General features: G+C 38.4%; 1 protein-coding gene across 1 annotated transcript; it reads left to right on the forward strand.

Annotated features, from left to right (window-relative positions):
• Window positions 1–14,163: 14,163 nt before the first annotated feature.
• On the forward strand, window positions 14,164–14,841 carry LOC115974118. Its single transcript, XM_031094333.1, has one exon. It carries the CDS (start codon window positions 14,164–14,166, stop codon window positions 14,839–14,841), a length of 678 nt encoding a protein of 225 aa, XP_030950193.1.
• Window positions 14,842–16,617: the final 1,776 nt, after the last annotated feature.

Here is a 16,617-nt window from a genome sequence, read left to right on the forward strand (position 1 = left end):
TTGTTGTGATAATAGTGAATTCTCGGGAGTGGTGACCTTGAAATCACCCGGTGGGGTTTTTGCGATGTAGGTTTTCCCCATTCGTAAACAAATCACCGTATCAATTTAATTTCCGCTGCATTTAGTTATTTGGTGATTTGCTTGTGCTACCACGCTTATTGCATGCAAATTGAATTAATTAATTAACTCAACTAATTAATTGGTTAATTTATCACAAGGGATCAATAGATTCTTGGCCTATCAACACTTCTATGACTTAAATCCATGACCTTGGCCTTGATACCCTTTTTTGGACCATGAGCTATGTCATTCCACCTCAAAACCAATTGGTGATGAGGAAGACAAATTCAAATATTTTATTGCATTCAACATCATGCCTTGCGGGCCATTTTTAGAGTGGTTGTAGGGAGTCAAATTGTGGTCCTCCAACATCTCAACTAGATGTGAAATAGGAGTAATTAATGCACAATTAACCGGGACTACTTACTAGTGCATGGGCATACATAATTGACAATTAAGTATAAAATACAAGGAGTAAATGGAAGAGAGAAGTAAACACAAGATAACACCACAATGTTTTATTGAAGAGGAAAACTGAAGTGCTTGGTGTAAAAACCTCTCCACGGCTTTCCAAGCTGAATTGATCCACTAGTAAATAAGTTGGAGTACAATGAATACAATTTAGACCCTCCAAGCCTAGACTACCCTCTGTACTTAGACCCTTCAAGTCTCAGCTACCAACGGGCTTCACCAAGCCTTGTCTTCAATAGCTTTTTGGATCCCGTAATTATTACCAATTGCATCCACCATAGAATGACATGACCCAAAGTTTCCCAAAATCTCCAAAGAAACTTATAACACTCAGAATGGGTGTGGTTTGTATTTGGGCTAAGAACCTCTCAAAGAATATGGAATTAGAGAGGGAAGAGAGTAAGGAAAACTAAGAGAAATGTGTAGAGGATTGTAGGTTTGCAATCTCTAACTCTTAAATGATTTCTAGGGTTTTCTCTCTAAAACTCTCCTTACAATTTTGTGGGTAATGTGGGCTTTTATAGTGTGGGTAAAGAAATGTAGAAAGCATTTTAGCAATAGCCTGGCCTAGCATCTTGCAAGTTGGCCAAGTTGCGAGCCACTTGCGAAATTCCCTTAACACTTGAGACCTTTGAACTTCTAGCATGTGCTCCTCACATGACTTTTCGCAAGTTGCACCACTCGCGAGCCAGTCACTATATGCTCTATCTTCACTGTTTTTCACAATTCTCACACTAAACCTATTACATTTAATCCCACAAAAATACTGGTAAATGGTTGAAGAATTACAATCAAATTTGACATGGAATTAGTGCCAACAAACGAAATTGAATATCACAAATTTACAATCTCCCCCTTTGGCTATTCTGTGGCAAAACACCTTATAACAGTCATTAAGAAATGCCAAAACTCATTCACACCTAAATCTAAAACCTGTGACTAACTATATGTATCCTAAAACACTAGCACAAAACATATTAGACCCTTAAGGTAAAACAAAGTAATAAAGGACACGTATAAAGTAACACTTCCAAATGAGTACAACTAAAACACAAATTGATCAAACAAAAATAGTCATTAAGAAATGACTACAATGATCACTTAATAATGCAAATGATCATCTGAACATACAATCAATAAAGCACAAGGCATAAAGAATGTATGCATGTCCAACACATAAACATGATGTGATGAGAACAACAAAGCATAGATACTAATAGAAGCTCAAAGCACTATAAAGAAAACAAGAAAATAGACATAATGTAAAACAAAACTGTAAATTTTTAATTTTCAATTATGTTTTATTGGCTTTAATTCCGTGTCAAATTTTATTGTATTTAGTCAATCATTTCCCTGTATGTTTATGGGATTTAATGTAAGGGTTGAGTGTGAGAGATTAGTGAAGAACTGTGAAGAACAAGGCAACTTGAGACTTGCTCGGGACTGGCTCGGGAGTGGACAACTCACGAAAGGTCATGTGAGAAGCACATGCTGGAAGTTGAAGCATCAAGTGCCAAGAGGTATCTCGCAATTCACCTCACGACTAGGCCAACTCGTGAGATGCACTACTAGCCTGTTTTAGTGTGCTTTACTCTTTTATTTACCCACACTATAAAATCCCACACTACCCACGAAATTGTAAGGAGAATTTCAGGGAGAAAACCTTAGAAATATACTTAAGAGTTGGAGATTGTAAACCCACAATCATCTACACATTTCTCTCAGATTTCCTCTACTCCTACCTCTCTAATTACAAATCCTTGAGAGGTTTTTAGCCCAAACACTTACCTCACCCAATCTGAGTGTTGAGAGCTATTTTGGTGAATGTGGGAAGCATAAGATGAAGCCATTGTTTAGCGGATACAATTTGAAGCTAATTGAGGGACCTAGATAACTAGTGAAGAAAAGACTAGGAAAGTACGTATGCGTGCTTTCTTGTGTGCTATTGATGAAAGTGTGTGGGACTCCATTGAGATGGGATGGGTTAGACTAGAAAAACCCAAGGCCGAGTGGGATGAGGTTGCTGTAGCTTTGGCCAATGCCAATAATAAAGCCATTAATGCTATTTTTTGTGTAGTGTCTACTAAAGAATTTTACAGGATATCACATGTGAAGACTGCCTAAGAAGCAAGGAAGATCCTTGAGACTACCTATGAGGGAACCAAAAAGGTCAAGGACACAAAGCTGCAGATTCTTACTACTCGATTTGAGGAAGTGAAGATGAGTGAGGAAAAGTCATTTGACTCATTTTATGGAAGACTCAATGAGATTGTAAATGCCAAGATTAATTGCGGAGAGAAGATAGAGGACACCAAAGTTGTGAGGAAGGTCCTAAGGTCTTTACCCGAAAACTTTCGGGCCAAAGTCACTACCATTGAGAAGAGCAAAGACTTGGATACCATCAACATTAAGGAGCTTGTTGGGTCACTTCAAACTTATGAGCTTGGGCTGCCATCTCACAAAATCACCAAGTCCCTAGCTCTAAAGATCATAAATGAGAGAGTTAATGAGTCCTTGGATAAGGATGATGTAGAGAAATAAGTGGCTTACCCTGCAAAGAATTTCTAGAAATTTCTGAAAATGTTGAATAATGGGAAGTCGTTTGGCAAAGGGAAAGCATCATCCTTCAATAATGACAAGAAAGACTTCAAGCAGAAGGATACCAAAGATTCATCATCATCTCAAGGAATTGTATTCTAAGAATGCAATGGGCATGGACATTTGAAGAGGGAATGCCCAAACTATTTGAGTGACAAGGGTAAGGTTTTAACTACCACCCTTAGTGATTCCAAGAGCTCTTTTCAAATTCGGAAGACGGTTGTGATGGTGATGGAAATTATTATGCCTTTATGGCAGTCACCTTGATGGACTCAAAGGAAGAACTAGAAGAGTTGAATAAGGAACTCGATGAGCACATCGATGTAGAAGAAGTTGAAGCTTCCGATGATGAAGAAGAATGTCTTGAAGAAGGTGATAGAAAACTTCAATATGTATATGATGCTTTGCTTGAAGACTGTGGCAAATATGCTAAAGTTGCAAAGAATACAGTCAAGAAGATGAATAGAGTTAAAGAAGACCACAAATCTACTCTTGTGCAACTAAAAGATGCCAAATGTGAAGTTTAGAATTTGAAAGAAGAATTGTTGAATGCTTATTCTAAGATCAAATTTCTTGAACTTGAAGTAATCCAAACAAATGCAAAGGTTGTGCACATAACAACCAAGAAGCTTGACAATGTCCTAACATCTCAAAAGGCCTTCTTGGGCAAGACTGGATTGTGATACACTAGTGACATGGAGATGCATGAAATAATTTCATGTTCATTTTGATGATCAGCTTATCATTGACGATGTCATGGAGATGCTCAATAGCTTATCATTGTGCCTAGCTAGCTTCACCTCGAGATTTGAGCATTATGTTTCATGCACCCCTCCTATTAAGGATCTCACTCACAACACCTGTGCGGTGTGGGTGAAGAAAGGTACTCATGCTTGATTTCTATACCATGTCCACGCATTAATTTTTCCAATGTTTTAGGGAAATAATTTCATGCATGCTCTCATGTTCATTTTCTTTGGGCAATATCTTTTGGTTATCATGCTTCCCTCTAGCATGTTTCTTTTACTAGCTTTTTGTTAAAATTTTATATATATCATACTTTATTGCTTTTGATTTGTGCGAGTAAAAAATACAAAATCACATAAAAATTATAAAATCCAAAAAGTTTGATCACTTGTGTTTGTGTTCGTATCACATGTTGAGTTTGGCTTAGTACCTTCGTAATAATGGCGGTGTATTTACGAGCTTAGCTTGTTATGTATACAAATATATTAAATGTGAGTGAAATTTAGAAATCTATGTTTGATTGTTGTAAATAGATCTTCAAGATTGTCACGAATGTCTAGCCAATAGTCTTGATTGATCTTGATACATGTGTAGACTTGATCTTATATATCTCATCACATTTAATTTTTTGTCAAAAAGCTCTTCAAACATCAATCTCTAAAAAGAGAAAAAGCTGAAAAAGTCTTGCTTCGAAAACTAGTTAGACTAGGAAAAGTGATAGGCCAAAAACGAATCGACTCCTTGTGATAAATTAATTAATTAATTAGCCATGTTTGTTAATTAATCAAATTAACATGCAAGATATGTGGTAGCACAAACAAATTACCAATTAAACTAAATATGCAATGGAAATTAAATTGATACGATGATTTGTTTACGAATGGGAAAAACCAACACGGCAGAAACCCCACCGGGTGATTTTAAGATCACCACTCCCGAGAATCCACTATTATCAAAACAAGCGGTTACAAGTAAAGGAATCCCAGTACCTTATACCAACTTACAATTGAACCCTTACCCCAATACCCAATTGGACTTGTTTTGTAGTGACAATCTCTCCTTGTAATGCACAATTCCCAATATGTGACTAATCAATTGTGCGGATCCCAGTTCACGACTTCAATCACCAACTAGAGAAGGTTGTTGGCTACAAAGTTCTTTAGTTCATCACACGGGTCTTGTGATGAACTAAAGTACAATATACTAACTTTCCCCCTAAGAATGACTACTATCATATCTAAAACTACTTCCCATTTTTGTCACAAGTGACAAAGGATAACAGTGTCAAGTAGACATCTTATTGGTAGAACTAGCATCTCCATCATCATCATCATCAGAAGCATCATCATCATCACCATCATCATCATCATCATCATCCTCAGCCTCAGAAGCCACTGGAGGAGGTGGAGGAGAAGCCTCAAGAGCGAAGCCACCCATGACCGCTTGCCATCGTGCTATACGGTCGACACGAACGTTCACCTGATACAACTCAGTAGAGATTGTATCAAGGCGAGCATCCATGCGTTAAAGCTGTGCCATGATGTCGCTAAGTGACACATCGCTTGTAGAAGAGGAGGGAGCAAATGTGGATGGAGCAGATCGAGATGGAGCCAAACGGGAAGGAGGAGCTACTGACCTAGACTGCCTCAACCTAAACTGCACCTCGCTGCATTTAACGGTAGCGTAGTTTATGGCACACATGAAAGTGAAATGGTCGAACGCTAGAAACGGAACAGAAAAATGGTGTAAGATCCTCATGATAGCCGAAGGAAAGATGAGCTTATCACGGGACACCAAATCCCTATAAACATCTAGAATAGACTTGATAAAGTGAGAAGGAAAATCTATGGTAAGATGCTCAAGAAGGGGCAACAAAAATCGAGCACAAGGCTCTGTGATAGAGTTATAGTGAGAAAGAGGGTGAAGAACGAATGTCATAACCATGTTCAAAAGCCGAGGACCTTTTGCAAAGTCCGAACAGTAAGTGAACTGTTGCTCACCCCAATCAAAAGGGCACTCACAAAAAGCAGATTTAAGCTCATCTTTGGACACAGTCCTCAGACGCTTACAACCAGCGTAGTCAGGGAACTCTACCCTAGGGACACGAAGCACATCCGCAACAAACTATGATGTGACAGCAATGTGCGTACCTCAAACGCAAGTGTCAAAGAGAGGTACTCAAAAATCAAATCCATGCATGTTGGGGTAAAACTCCTGGATCAGCATAGATGGACATGTGACCGAGACGTCACACAGTGACTCCCAACCCCAACTGTGAATGACATCGAGTAGGTCAGTGTTGGCGAAGTTTGCCAGAATGACTTGGTGTTTAGAATGAATGCCTCATCGAGAAAAGTTCTTTAAAAAGACCTTACAGGCATCCTCATCATAGAACCAAATATGTGAAGGAGTAGGATTAAAGGAAGTGGATGCCCCAGAACAAAGAGGGTTTTGGGACGAAGTAGACTTACATTTAGGTGCCATAGACACGACTAACGTAAATGAAAAGAGAGGGAGAGAGAGAGAGAGACAATTAGAAAAGTCCCAAGCAGTTCAAATATATCAAAATATATTGAAAAGAGAGTACGTATGCATGGAAAATGCATAAACATGTGACATGCAATATAAAAGGCATTATGGGCTCAGCCCAATCTAATCCTACCAGCACACAATCAATTTGCACACATTTAAATGCATGATAATACTTTTATAATGCTTATATGATGCAATGTATGAGATTTTAAATTCATTTAAGCAAAAACCCATCCCAAAATTTCAACAAAAACTCATCAATTTTGAAAAACCCCAAAACCTAGGTTTCAAAACATGAGATGCATGTAAATGAGAGAAAAAAGACATACCAAGTGAAGAGAAAACCTTGAAAAAGCTTGAAAATCAATTGGGAAAGAGGTTTGGAGTGAGAGAGAATAACTTGGGAGGTGAAGAGACAAAGCTATCGAGAGAGAGATCGAGAGAAACGAAAACCGGATCGCACAAAACCTATATATAAAGGTTCAGTAAATCTCGACAGATAGAGGTGTCAAGAGGTGTCGAGATAGGTGTCAAGAAAACAAAACGTCAACACATTCAACTGTCAAGGATCTGTCGAGGGACAAATCAATAAACGTCTAAAGGAAGCTCGATCGATCTACCAGCTGTCAAGAAGCTATCGAGGATCCAAAAGAAATCTCGATCGATCCACCTGGTCATTGAGAAGCTATCGAGATTGCAATAAGAGGAAGGTGAAAAGCTCGATAGATAGCCAGGTGTCAAGAAGGAGTCGAGAAGCTGTCAAGATTGCTTAAAAATAGTTTTTCAAGAAGAGAAAAACACAGATATGAATGTAATCAAGCATGCAACTCAACCATGGATCCAAACAACATTTTAAGTTCTCAAAATCATCTCTCAACAACAATTTTAAGCACATAGATCCTAAACCTCAACAGATGCCCATCTGTCAAGCCGCTATCGAGCCATGGGGCTGGAACAGCTCTTCAAGCTCGATAGATGGCTAGTTGTCGAGCTTTAATGATAGGCACTTTTTAGACTTGAATCTTCGACATACTTGCATGGCTTTAACACTTGATCTTGAAAGACAGTTTCTTGAAATATTAAACACATCCTAAATCTACCCAAATACAAGTAAAGTGCGTTTTGTTAAAGGATTAGCCAATTACATAAAATAGTGACATATGTTCCTAACAAGTCAATCACATATGTCCTGACTCAAGGGACGCGGGATAAGAGACAGAAAAATGGCAAAGGACTCGCGTGATAACCAAAAGAAAAATGAGTTTATCACGGGTTGCAGTATCCCTATAGACATCTATGAGGGATAGGATGAAGAGAGAGGGAAAATCAATAAAAAGTCCCTCAAGAAAGGATAACAAAAATCGAGCATGTGGCTCTATGATAGAGTTATAGTGAGACAAAGGATGGAGAACGAATGTCATCACCATGTTAAGGAATCTCAGACCTTTTGCAAAGCTCAAACAATGGGTGTTTTAACGATTACCTGAAAATGAGGGCGTCTCACAAAATAGAGACGAGAGTTCGTCTTTGGACACTGTCCTTAGAAGATTACAGCTAGGGTAGTTAAGATGCGCTACCCTAGGAACGTGTAGTACCTCAGATACAATATCCGAAGTAACTAAGATGCGTGTACCTCGAATGCAAGTAATAAAATGAGGTACAGAAGTATCGAATCTATACATATTGGAGTAAAACTCCTGTATGATCACGAAGGGATAAGTGACCGGGATGCCACACAGTGACTCCCAACCCCGACTATAGATGATAGTGGGAAGGACAGTATTGGAAAAATCTGATAGAACAACTTGGCGTACCGAATGAATGCCTCGTCGATAAAAGTTCTCCGAAAAGTCCTTATGGGCTTTATCATCAGGAAACCGTACGTGAGAAGGAGTGGAGTCAGAAGAAGAAGAAGATGCCCCAGAACGAAGAGGGTTGTGGGACGGAGTGGATTTTCATTTCAGTGCCATAGAGCAACTAATGAGAGAGAGTGAGAGAGAGAGAGAGAGAAAGAGAGAGAGACGCTGAAAAGCACCAAACTGTTTAGTATCAAAAGATAGAAACAAAATTGGTGTGTATGCATGAAAATGCATAAACATGTGATATGCAAACTTAAAAATATCATGGGCTTAGCCTAATCCAAACCTAACAACACACAACAATTCAACAAATATAGCACACATCTATAATGCATGAAAATATAGTTAAAATGCAAATGTGATGCAATGCATGAACATTTAAGATCATTTACACAAAACTCATCCCAAAAATTTCACCAAAACTTCATCAATTTTGAAAAACCCCAAAAACTCTTCAAAAACCCAAGAATATATTGACCCCTTTATGATGAATAAACCAATTAATTAGCCAAGTTAATCATTTAATTCAATTTGCATGCAATAAGCGTGGTAGCAAAAAAAATCACCAAATAACTAAATGCAATGAAAATTAAATTGACACGGTGATTTGTTTACGAATGGGGAAAATCTAAACGGCAAAAACCCCACCAGATGATTTTAAGGTTACAACTCCCAAGAATTCACTATTATCGCAACAAGCGATTACAAGTAAAGGAATCTCGGTACCTTATACCAACTTACAGTTGAACCCTTACCCCAATACCCAATTGGACTTGTTCTGTAGTGACAATCTCTCCTTTTAATGCATGGTTCCCAGTAAGTGACTAACCAATTCAATGCGTAAATCCTAGTACGCAGCTTACTCACCAACTTGAGAAGGATGTTGACTACAAAGTTCTTCAGTTCATCACATGATGAAGATCACAAAGCTTCTTAGTTACAAAGCCCTACAGTGTACAAACACAGCAGCTTCTTCAAGAGAAAGATGAACTAGGGCATATGTATCTAGTTCACAATATGCTTGTGAAAAACTTTTGCATTGAGTTGCATCAGCTGTGATGACCCTTAAAACAATCCTCATATATGTTTAGAGTTATGAGAAAAGAAAGCTCAAACATATATTCACGGATTGAAGTGAAATCAACTCTGAAAAACTGATTTTCATAAATCTCAATAGATAGCTTATCTGTCGAGCATCGAGCTTCAGTAGCCTTTTAAACCTCGATAGATACTAGCTGTCGAGCTTTAAAATCCAGCACTTTATCACTTGTTTGTTGGACAGGCTTGTATGGCTTTAACACTTGATCTTGAAACCTTGTTCCTTGAAGCATAAAACACATTTTAGATCTACCCAATTACAAGTAAAGTATGTTTTGTCAAAGGATTAGTCAATTCTATATTGACATATGTTCCTAACATTGATTCACATATGTCCTAACAAGTTTCATTGTAAGGGAGGGATTGTTAGAGGGACCACAATTTGACTCCCTACAACTACTCTAAAAACAGGCCTATGGAGCGTGATGTCAAATGCTATAAAAGATTTGAGTGTGTCTTCCTCATCACAAATTAGTTTTGAGGTAGAATGGCACATCTAACGGTCTGACAAAGTAGATTAAAAGCAATTAAGTCTTAATTAAGCTCTAGTATTTATACAAGTGAGCTTTCAATTTGTATCATAGTGAAACTAAGTGCATGTCCAACAAGTTTATGATACAATATTGTACGTTTTTAGACCCCAGCAAACACAACAGATTAACCTAGTTAATTAGCCAAGTTGATTACTTACTCCAATTTTAAATCTAGGTTAACACAAACACATCATATTATTGTAAATTGCGGAAAATAAAGAACACAACAATATGATAACTCAGGAAATCAAATTGGTAAAAACCTGGAGAGGATTTAACCTAGCGGTCCTCAAGGTAAAACTAAATCCACTATGAAAGAGTTGAAGGTTACACAATAGCGACTTAGACCATTAACATTCTATTGCTATCTCGAGTAGGAAACTTACTACCAGGACCACATGACAGTTCCAAGTCCACAGACTACTTCTTTCTTGGATTCCCAGCAAGTACAAGCACTCCCACTTGCATATCTTTAAGCGCTTTATTGCAGCAACTAAATGATCATCAAGTTCTTGAATCGAATTCTCCTTCTTGATAATCCTAAGTATGTGTGACGGAAAATACCTCTAGGTCTCACAAAAGATTCACACACACAGCAAAAGAAGCTACCTAAAACGTGGCTAGAGTTTTCCCTTTTATACTTAGGACAAAATATAAAACCCTACACGTCATATGAACTTAGGGCTGAGTTGGAAAATTCTGCAGAAAAATGTTCTACCCGAATTTCGATCGGTCGAGTCTAATTCTCGATCGATTAAGCCAAGCAGAATCATACTATAACTTCTGCAACAACTCAATTCCAACTTTACATAAAACGCATACACTTTGAGCAAGTCTAAACAAGACTATAAAACCTATTTTGATCATGGTTTGCCAACAATACAAATTAGAGTTCTAATACATTAGTTCCTAAGTACTTAGAACCTAACAAATATAGCAAACAAAGGCAAAAGAAAGCTATAGAAAAACTGAATGCATCATAAGAGGTTATAAAAATCAATTACATTAACCATAAATAGCATACTAAAGTAAACAAAGTTAAACTAAAGTACTGAAAACATAAATAAAGCACTAAAAGAATGAAATTGCTGCTCTAAGAATTTCTACTCCCCCTCAAGCTAATACTACTCCCCTTTTTTTACTGGAATGACCAAAGATGCTATTCTTCAGGACCACCCATATCTTTAAAGCGATCTGAGAGGAAGGTAACTTGCTCTTGGAGGTATGAAAATTGATTTCAAGAGTAAGCCGTATGATCATCAATGGACCTTTGCTATGGTCCATTCTTGCAAGAATTTGATCAAGGCGATTTGGAGCCTGATGTTGTGGCTAAGGTGAAGGAGGAGGAATGTCATATCCTTTAAGAGTGAACTAATCAATCTTATCATCAGTATCGCTACCAATAGCCGTAGATGCTTTAGCTTGAGACTTCTTCCTCTTTTGCTACTTTTCAACACTCGGAAGGCGAGCTCTACTTCTTGTCATGTTCATTGCTGAAATAGGATCCTCCCTCTTCATAGGAGCCCAACCAGATGGAAGATCAACATTATGCACGAGAAAAATCTTCATGATCAAACCTGCCAACGGTAGAGTCATCCTTGATTTCCTCTTCCAGACATGCTTGGTAAGTAGATGGTAGAGCTGAGCACAAATAACAATGTCCTTCCCTTTGAAGAGAATGTGAAGGAACAAAGTTCTTGGTTGCGACAAGGTTGTCAAATTCTTGATAGGATAGAAGTTGAAGATCATGATGTAGGTAAGAGCTCTGACTTCTGTATTGAAGCTAGTAGTGTGCATGGTCTGAACATTACATTTATCTTGTTCACCACTAAGATCTATTACTGCAATTGCAATCACGGTCCTTCGCTCATCATAAGGAAGAGAAGACTCTGAAACCACTGGACTAATTTGAAGAAGATCTCGATTAATGGTAAGAGGGACCCTAAATTATGTTCCTCTAACTTAGCAATCCAAATACCCGTCACAGACAATTGCATTCGAGAAGAATTCTCGAACTAAAGGATCACACACATCCCCAAAGCCAATTAGAATGGGACCTTATGCTCCATCCCTAAAAACTGTAGGAATGCAAGTTTGAGAAAGTGACTGTAGATCCACTTCTCTTTCCACTTTAATCAAAGCATACCTGTAATGATCAGTGTATGCAACAAATGAGTCTCCATTCCTATACTTTTCTTTGTCATAGGATGTTCGAAGATGCTTCCTAGACATAAATGTGAGTTTGGGAACAATAGCAAAACTCACTCATACCTAAATCTAAAACCTATGACAAACTTGGAACAAAATATATGTATCTCGAAACACCTGCACAATAACTTCAAGGTAAAGTCTTCAGTAATAAAGGACAAGTATAAAATAAGAAGTCAATTTCAATCAAGTAGATACCAAACAACTACAATTAAAAAACAACTTGATCAAACAAGAACAATTATTAAGAAATGACTACAATGATCACTTAACAATGCAAATGATCATCCAAACATGCAACCAATAAAGCATAAGACATAAAGAATGTCTGCATGTCCAACACATAAATACAATGCAATGAGAACAACAAATCATAGATACTAATAGAAGCTCAAAGCACCATAAAGAAAACAAGAAGACAAACATAATATAAAACAAAACAAAACAAGTTCTTCTCATAAAAACAATGTCTTCTCCCTCTTGGTATATGCATCTCCCTATGGAATTTCTCCCCCTATGAATGTGTACAAGAGTCATATAGAAATGACAAAACTCTCCCCTTTTTGTCAAGAATAGATAGATAGACAAAAAAGGAGGGGGAAAATGAAGATATGAACAAGGATAAGGGAAAGAAATGAAGCTCAAACAAAAGGCAAAACACCTTAAATACAAAATGCTACAAAGCATAAAGTAAACATGACATGCTAAGGATGAAAAATGATCAATAAGATGTGTAAACAAGATCTTAAGCAAGGCATGGCAACGATGGCAAAGATGTGTACATTTGGTGGCTATGTGCAATGCATGAGCAAGGCATGAGAAATGCACATGTGGGGCAAGCTGTGTAAAATACACAACCAATGAAGCAAACATGTTCCTAAAGAGGAAATATGCAAATCCCCAAATTTTGGTACTCATCGGAGTCCAAACAAGTGAAAAAATGCCTAAGAAGTATTTCATCAAACACCTAACATGCACACTAACACCCTATATATGATGAAATGCATGAATATGGTGAAATCTGCCCTAAATACATGTTCTAATTGCCATAAGGGGCCAACATCCAAAGAAAATAAACAAAAGAAACATAACCCATACAAAAATTTTGACAAAAATTAAATTTTCCCAACCCCTATGGTGAAAATCCCAACTATGAACATAAAACCCCCAAAAACATAATCTAAGGTTTAGAATCAATAAAAAATGTTAAAGATTACCTTAGAGATGTTAATGGAATGAAAAAAAATTCAATTTGGTTGGGTTTTAATGTAGAAACTTTGAAATAGGAGGTTTGGAGAAGATGGAAGAAATTTAAAACAAAAGACCCATGAAAATCACTTTAAAAAATGCCAAGACATTACACCTGCCCACCATTTACCATTTATGATAGAAAAACTGATTCGATGGAGCATGTTAGCCACTAGATTCAGATGATGTCATTTTATTCCTAGAATGATGGACTGATGTGCAAAGTGTTCCCGTCCATTCTCAGGCCCACGACAATGAGGTGGTTTAATGGTTTAAGAAAAGGCTTCATTTGCAGTTTCAAGCAGTTGATGTAGGTGTTCGGGGCACGATTCATTACTTGTAGTAAGGTCCCTCAAACGATCGATGTGATGCTATCCATGAGGATGAAAAATGGAGAGACCTCCCGATCGTATGCAAATAGGTACTAGGAGTTGTATAATGAAATAGGAGGAGGGAACGAATAGATGGCCGCCAATACCTTCAGGCTTAGACTCCCACAGGAGTTAGAATTAAGAGATTCTTTAACCATGTGTCCTCCAAAGAACATGCACCAACTTATGAGAAGGATTGAGGAACATAAGAGGTTGGTGGACAATAAGCTGCAGGGCAAAGGAAAAGCCCTGGCCTCTTCCTAGTACAACAGAGATTCTCGTCCCAAGAGATTCCAGCAGAGAACCAGAAAGGAACTAAGAGCCCCGAGTCTAAATTTGATGTAGCAGACCGAGGGCGTTAATGTGACTTTTAAGGAGCTTGTCTATAAGATCCTTGAGCGTGTTAAGAATGAGCCTTACTTTCGTTGGCCAGGAAAGATGGGCGGGGAACTGACCACAGGGAATCAGAGCTTGTACTGTACTTATCACAGAGAGAAAGATCATACTACCAAGCAATGTCCTGTCCTAAAGGACCACTTTGAGCAGCTCGTAAAGTTAGAGCATTTAAAGGAATATGTGGTTGGGCAAGGAGGGGAAAATATAGGCCAGGGTTCGGGAAGCCAAGGTAATACACTTCCCCCACCCTTGGGAATTATTGAGGTCATTCATGCAACTTCCATTGGTGTAAATGTGAGTTGTCGGAGGGGCATACTAAGTGTAGTGACCCCGCCCAATATAAAGGCGGAATGTCAACCTGAGAAGAAGCCTAGGAAGAATTTAGGCTCGATCACCTTTGGTGAAGCGGGCTTGGAAGGAACGTCGCAACCATATGATGATGCCTTAGTGGTGACTTCACAAATTGGAGGATTCTTAGTGAAAAAAGTCATGATAGACCAAGGGAGCGGGGCTGAGATCATGTATCTCGACCTGTACAAGGGACTAGGGTTGAAGCCTGAAGATTTGAGTAAATATGACACACCGCTAGTAGGATTTGATAGGAAAGTAGTGTTGCCCGAGGGGGCAGATAAAACTCTCAGTGATAACCGAAGAAAGGAGGTCAAGGTAAATTTCATAGTGGCCTTTTCACCATACACGGCGATTTTAGGATGGCCTTAGAATCATGCTATGGGAGCAATACCATCTACATTGCATCAGAAGATCAAATTTCCCACTGAAGATGGGGTCGCTGTGGTCCATGCCGACCAAAAGGTAGTAAGACAATGCTTGGTGGTTGTGATAAACCATGAGATTAGGCAGAAGGAGCAAGTCGAAGCAAAGCAATTATAGCAATTATAGGGCCCTGAGGGCCTAAATGGGGTGGACAATGTGGAGGAATTGATTAAAATACGAAATATGCCTTACACTGATAAGTATTTTTAGATAGGAAAAAGCTTGCAAGTAGAAGATCAGGTGGAAGTTCTTTTGTCACTGGTACAGAATTTTGACGTGTTTGCATGGAATCCGTATAGGGTGCCTAGGTGGACCCAGCCTTCATTACACATAAGTTGAATGTAGATCCCCTAGTCCCACCAAAAAAACAGAAACCAAGGAGGTCGGCAAAGCCACACATGGAGCAGGCGGGGACTATTAAGGAGGTGTTTATCCCCTAATGGCTATCAAATACAGTGGTGGTAAAAAAGAAAAATAGGAAATGGAGAGATTGTGTTGATTTTACCAACCTCAACTGAGCATGCCCCAATGATTCGTTCCCTTTACCAAAGATAGACCAATTGGTGGATGCTATAGTTGGACACCAAAGAACGAGTTTTTTGGATGCCTTTCAAGGCTATCATCAGATTGCTTTAGCGCCTGAGGATCAAGAGAAAACCTCTTTTATCATGCCCGAAGGTAATTACCATTACACAGTGATGCCTTTTGGGCTAAAAAATGCAGGAACTACGTATCAACAAATGGTTGCACAAATGTTCAAGGATCAGATTAGGGACACAGTAGAAGTTTATATTGATGACATGGTGGGGAAGAGTAAGAAGAGTGAAGGGCATGTATCAAATCTGGTCGAGGTTTTCGAAATATTGAGGCAACACAAGTTGCGCCTCAATGCAAACAAATGTGCCTTCGGTATGGGGTCGAGTAAGTTCTTGGGCTATATGATAACTACCCTAGGAATAAAGGTTAACCCCAACCAGATTACAGCAATTCAACAACTTAACCCACTCGGTAACACCAAAAAAGTGCAAAGACTCACCGAGATGATTATCGCCTTGAATCGATTTGTTTCAAGATCAGTAGATAGGTGTAGACCATTCTTTCAGTTGTTGAAAAAGTGGAAGGGTTTTCAGTAGATAAAGGAATGTGATATGACGTTCAGGGGCTTAAAGTCTTATTTGACTAGCCCATCTATTTTATCCCAACCCAAGCCCAAAGAAGAATTGTATATGTACTTGGCGATTTCCTACCATGCAATAAGCTCAGTATTGCTAAGACATCAGGATGGGATCCAAAGACCAGTGTATTATCTCAGCAAAATGTTGGTGGATGTAGAGACTCAGTATTTGCTGCTAGAGAAAATGGCACTAGCATTGGTGCATGTTTCAAGGAAGCTGCCACATTATTTTAAAGCACATACAATATGGGTGCTGACCAAGTACCCCCTATAATCGCATTTGAGAATGTCAGATTTCACTGGATGGATAGCTTACTTCCTTCTTCTTGTTAGGGGGAGTGCTTACTTTCTTCTTCTTGTACACGGGTCTTGTTACCATGTTTACATACATTGTGCTCATCTTTGATATATATATTTATATGCTGATGTATGTCTTTTTCACCTACCTCTACATGTGTTGTTTCTTTTCTCTCTTTATACACATGTTTCTTTACTTGTATGCAATCTATTATTTCTGTTTTACACTAAGATGCCTTGATGAGTTTTGT

The sequence above is a fragment of the Quercus lobata genome, chromosome 2, assembly GCF_001633185.2.
Source record: "Quercus lobata isolate SW786 chromosome 2, ValleyOak3.0 Primary Assembly, whole genome shotgun sequence".
Taxonomy (NCBI): Eukaryota; Viridiplantae; Streptophyta; class Magnoliopsida; order Fagales; family Fagaceae; genus Quercus; species Quercus lobata.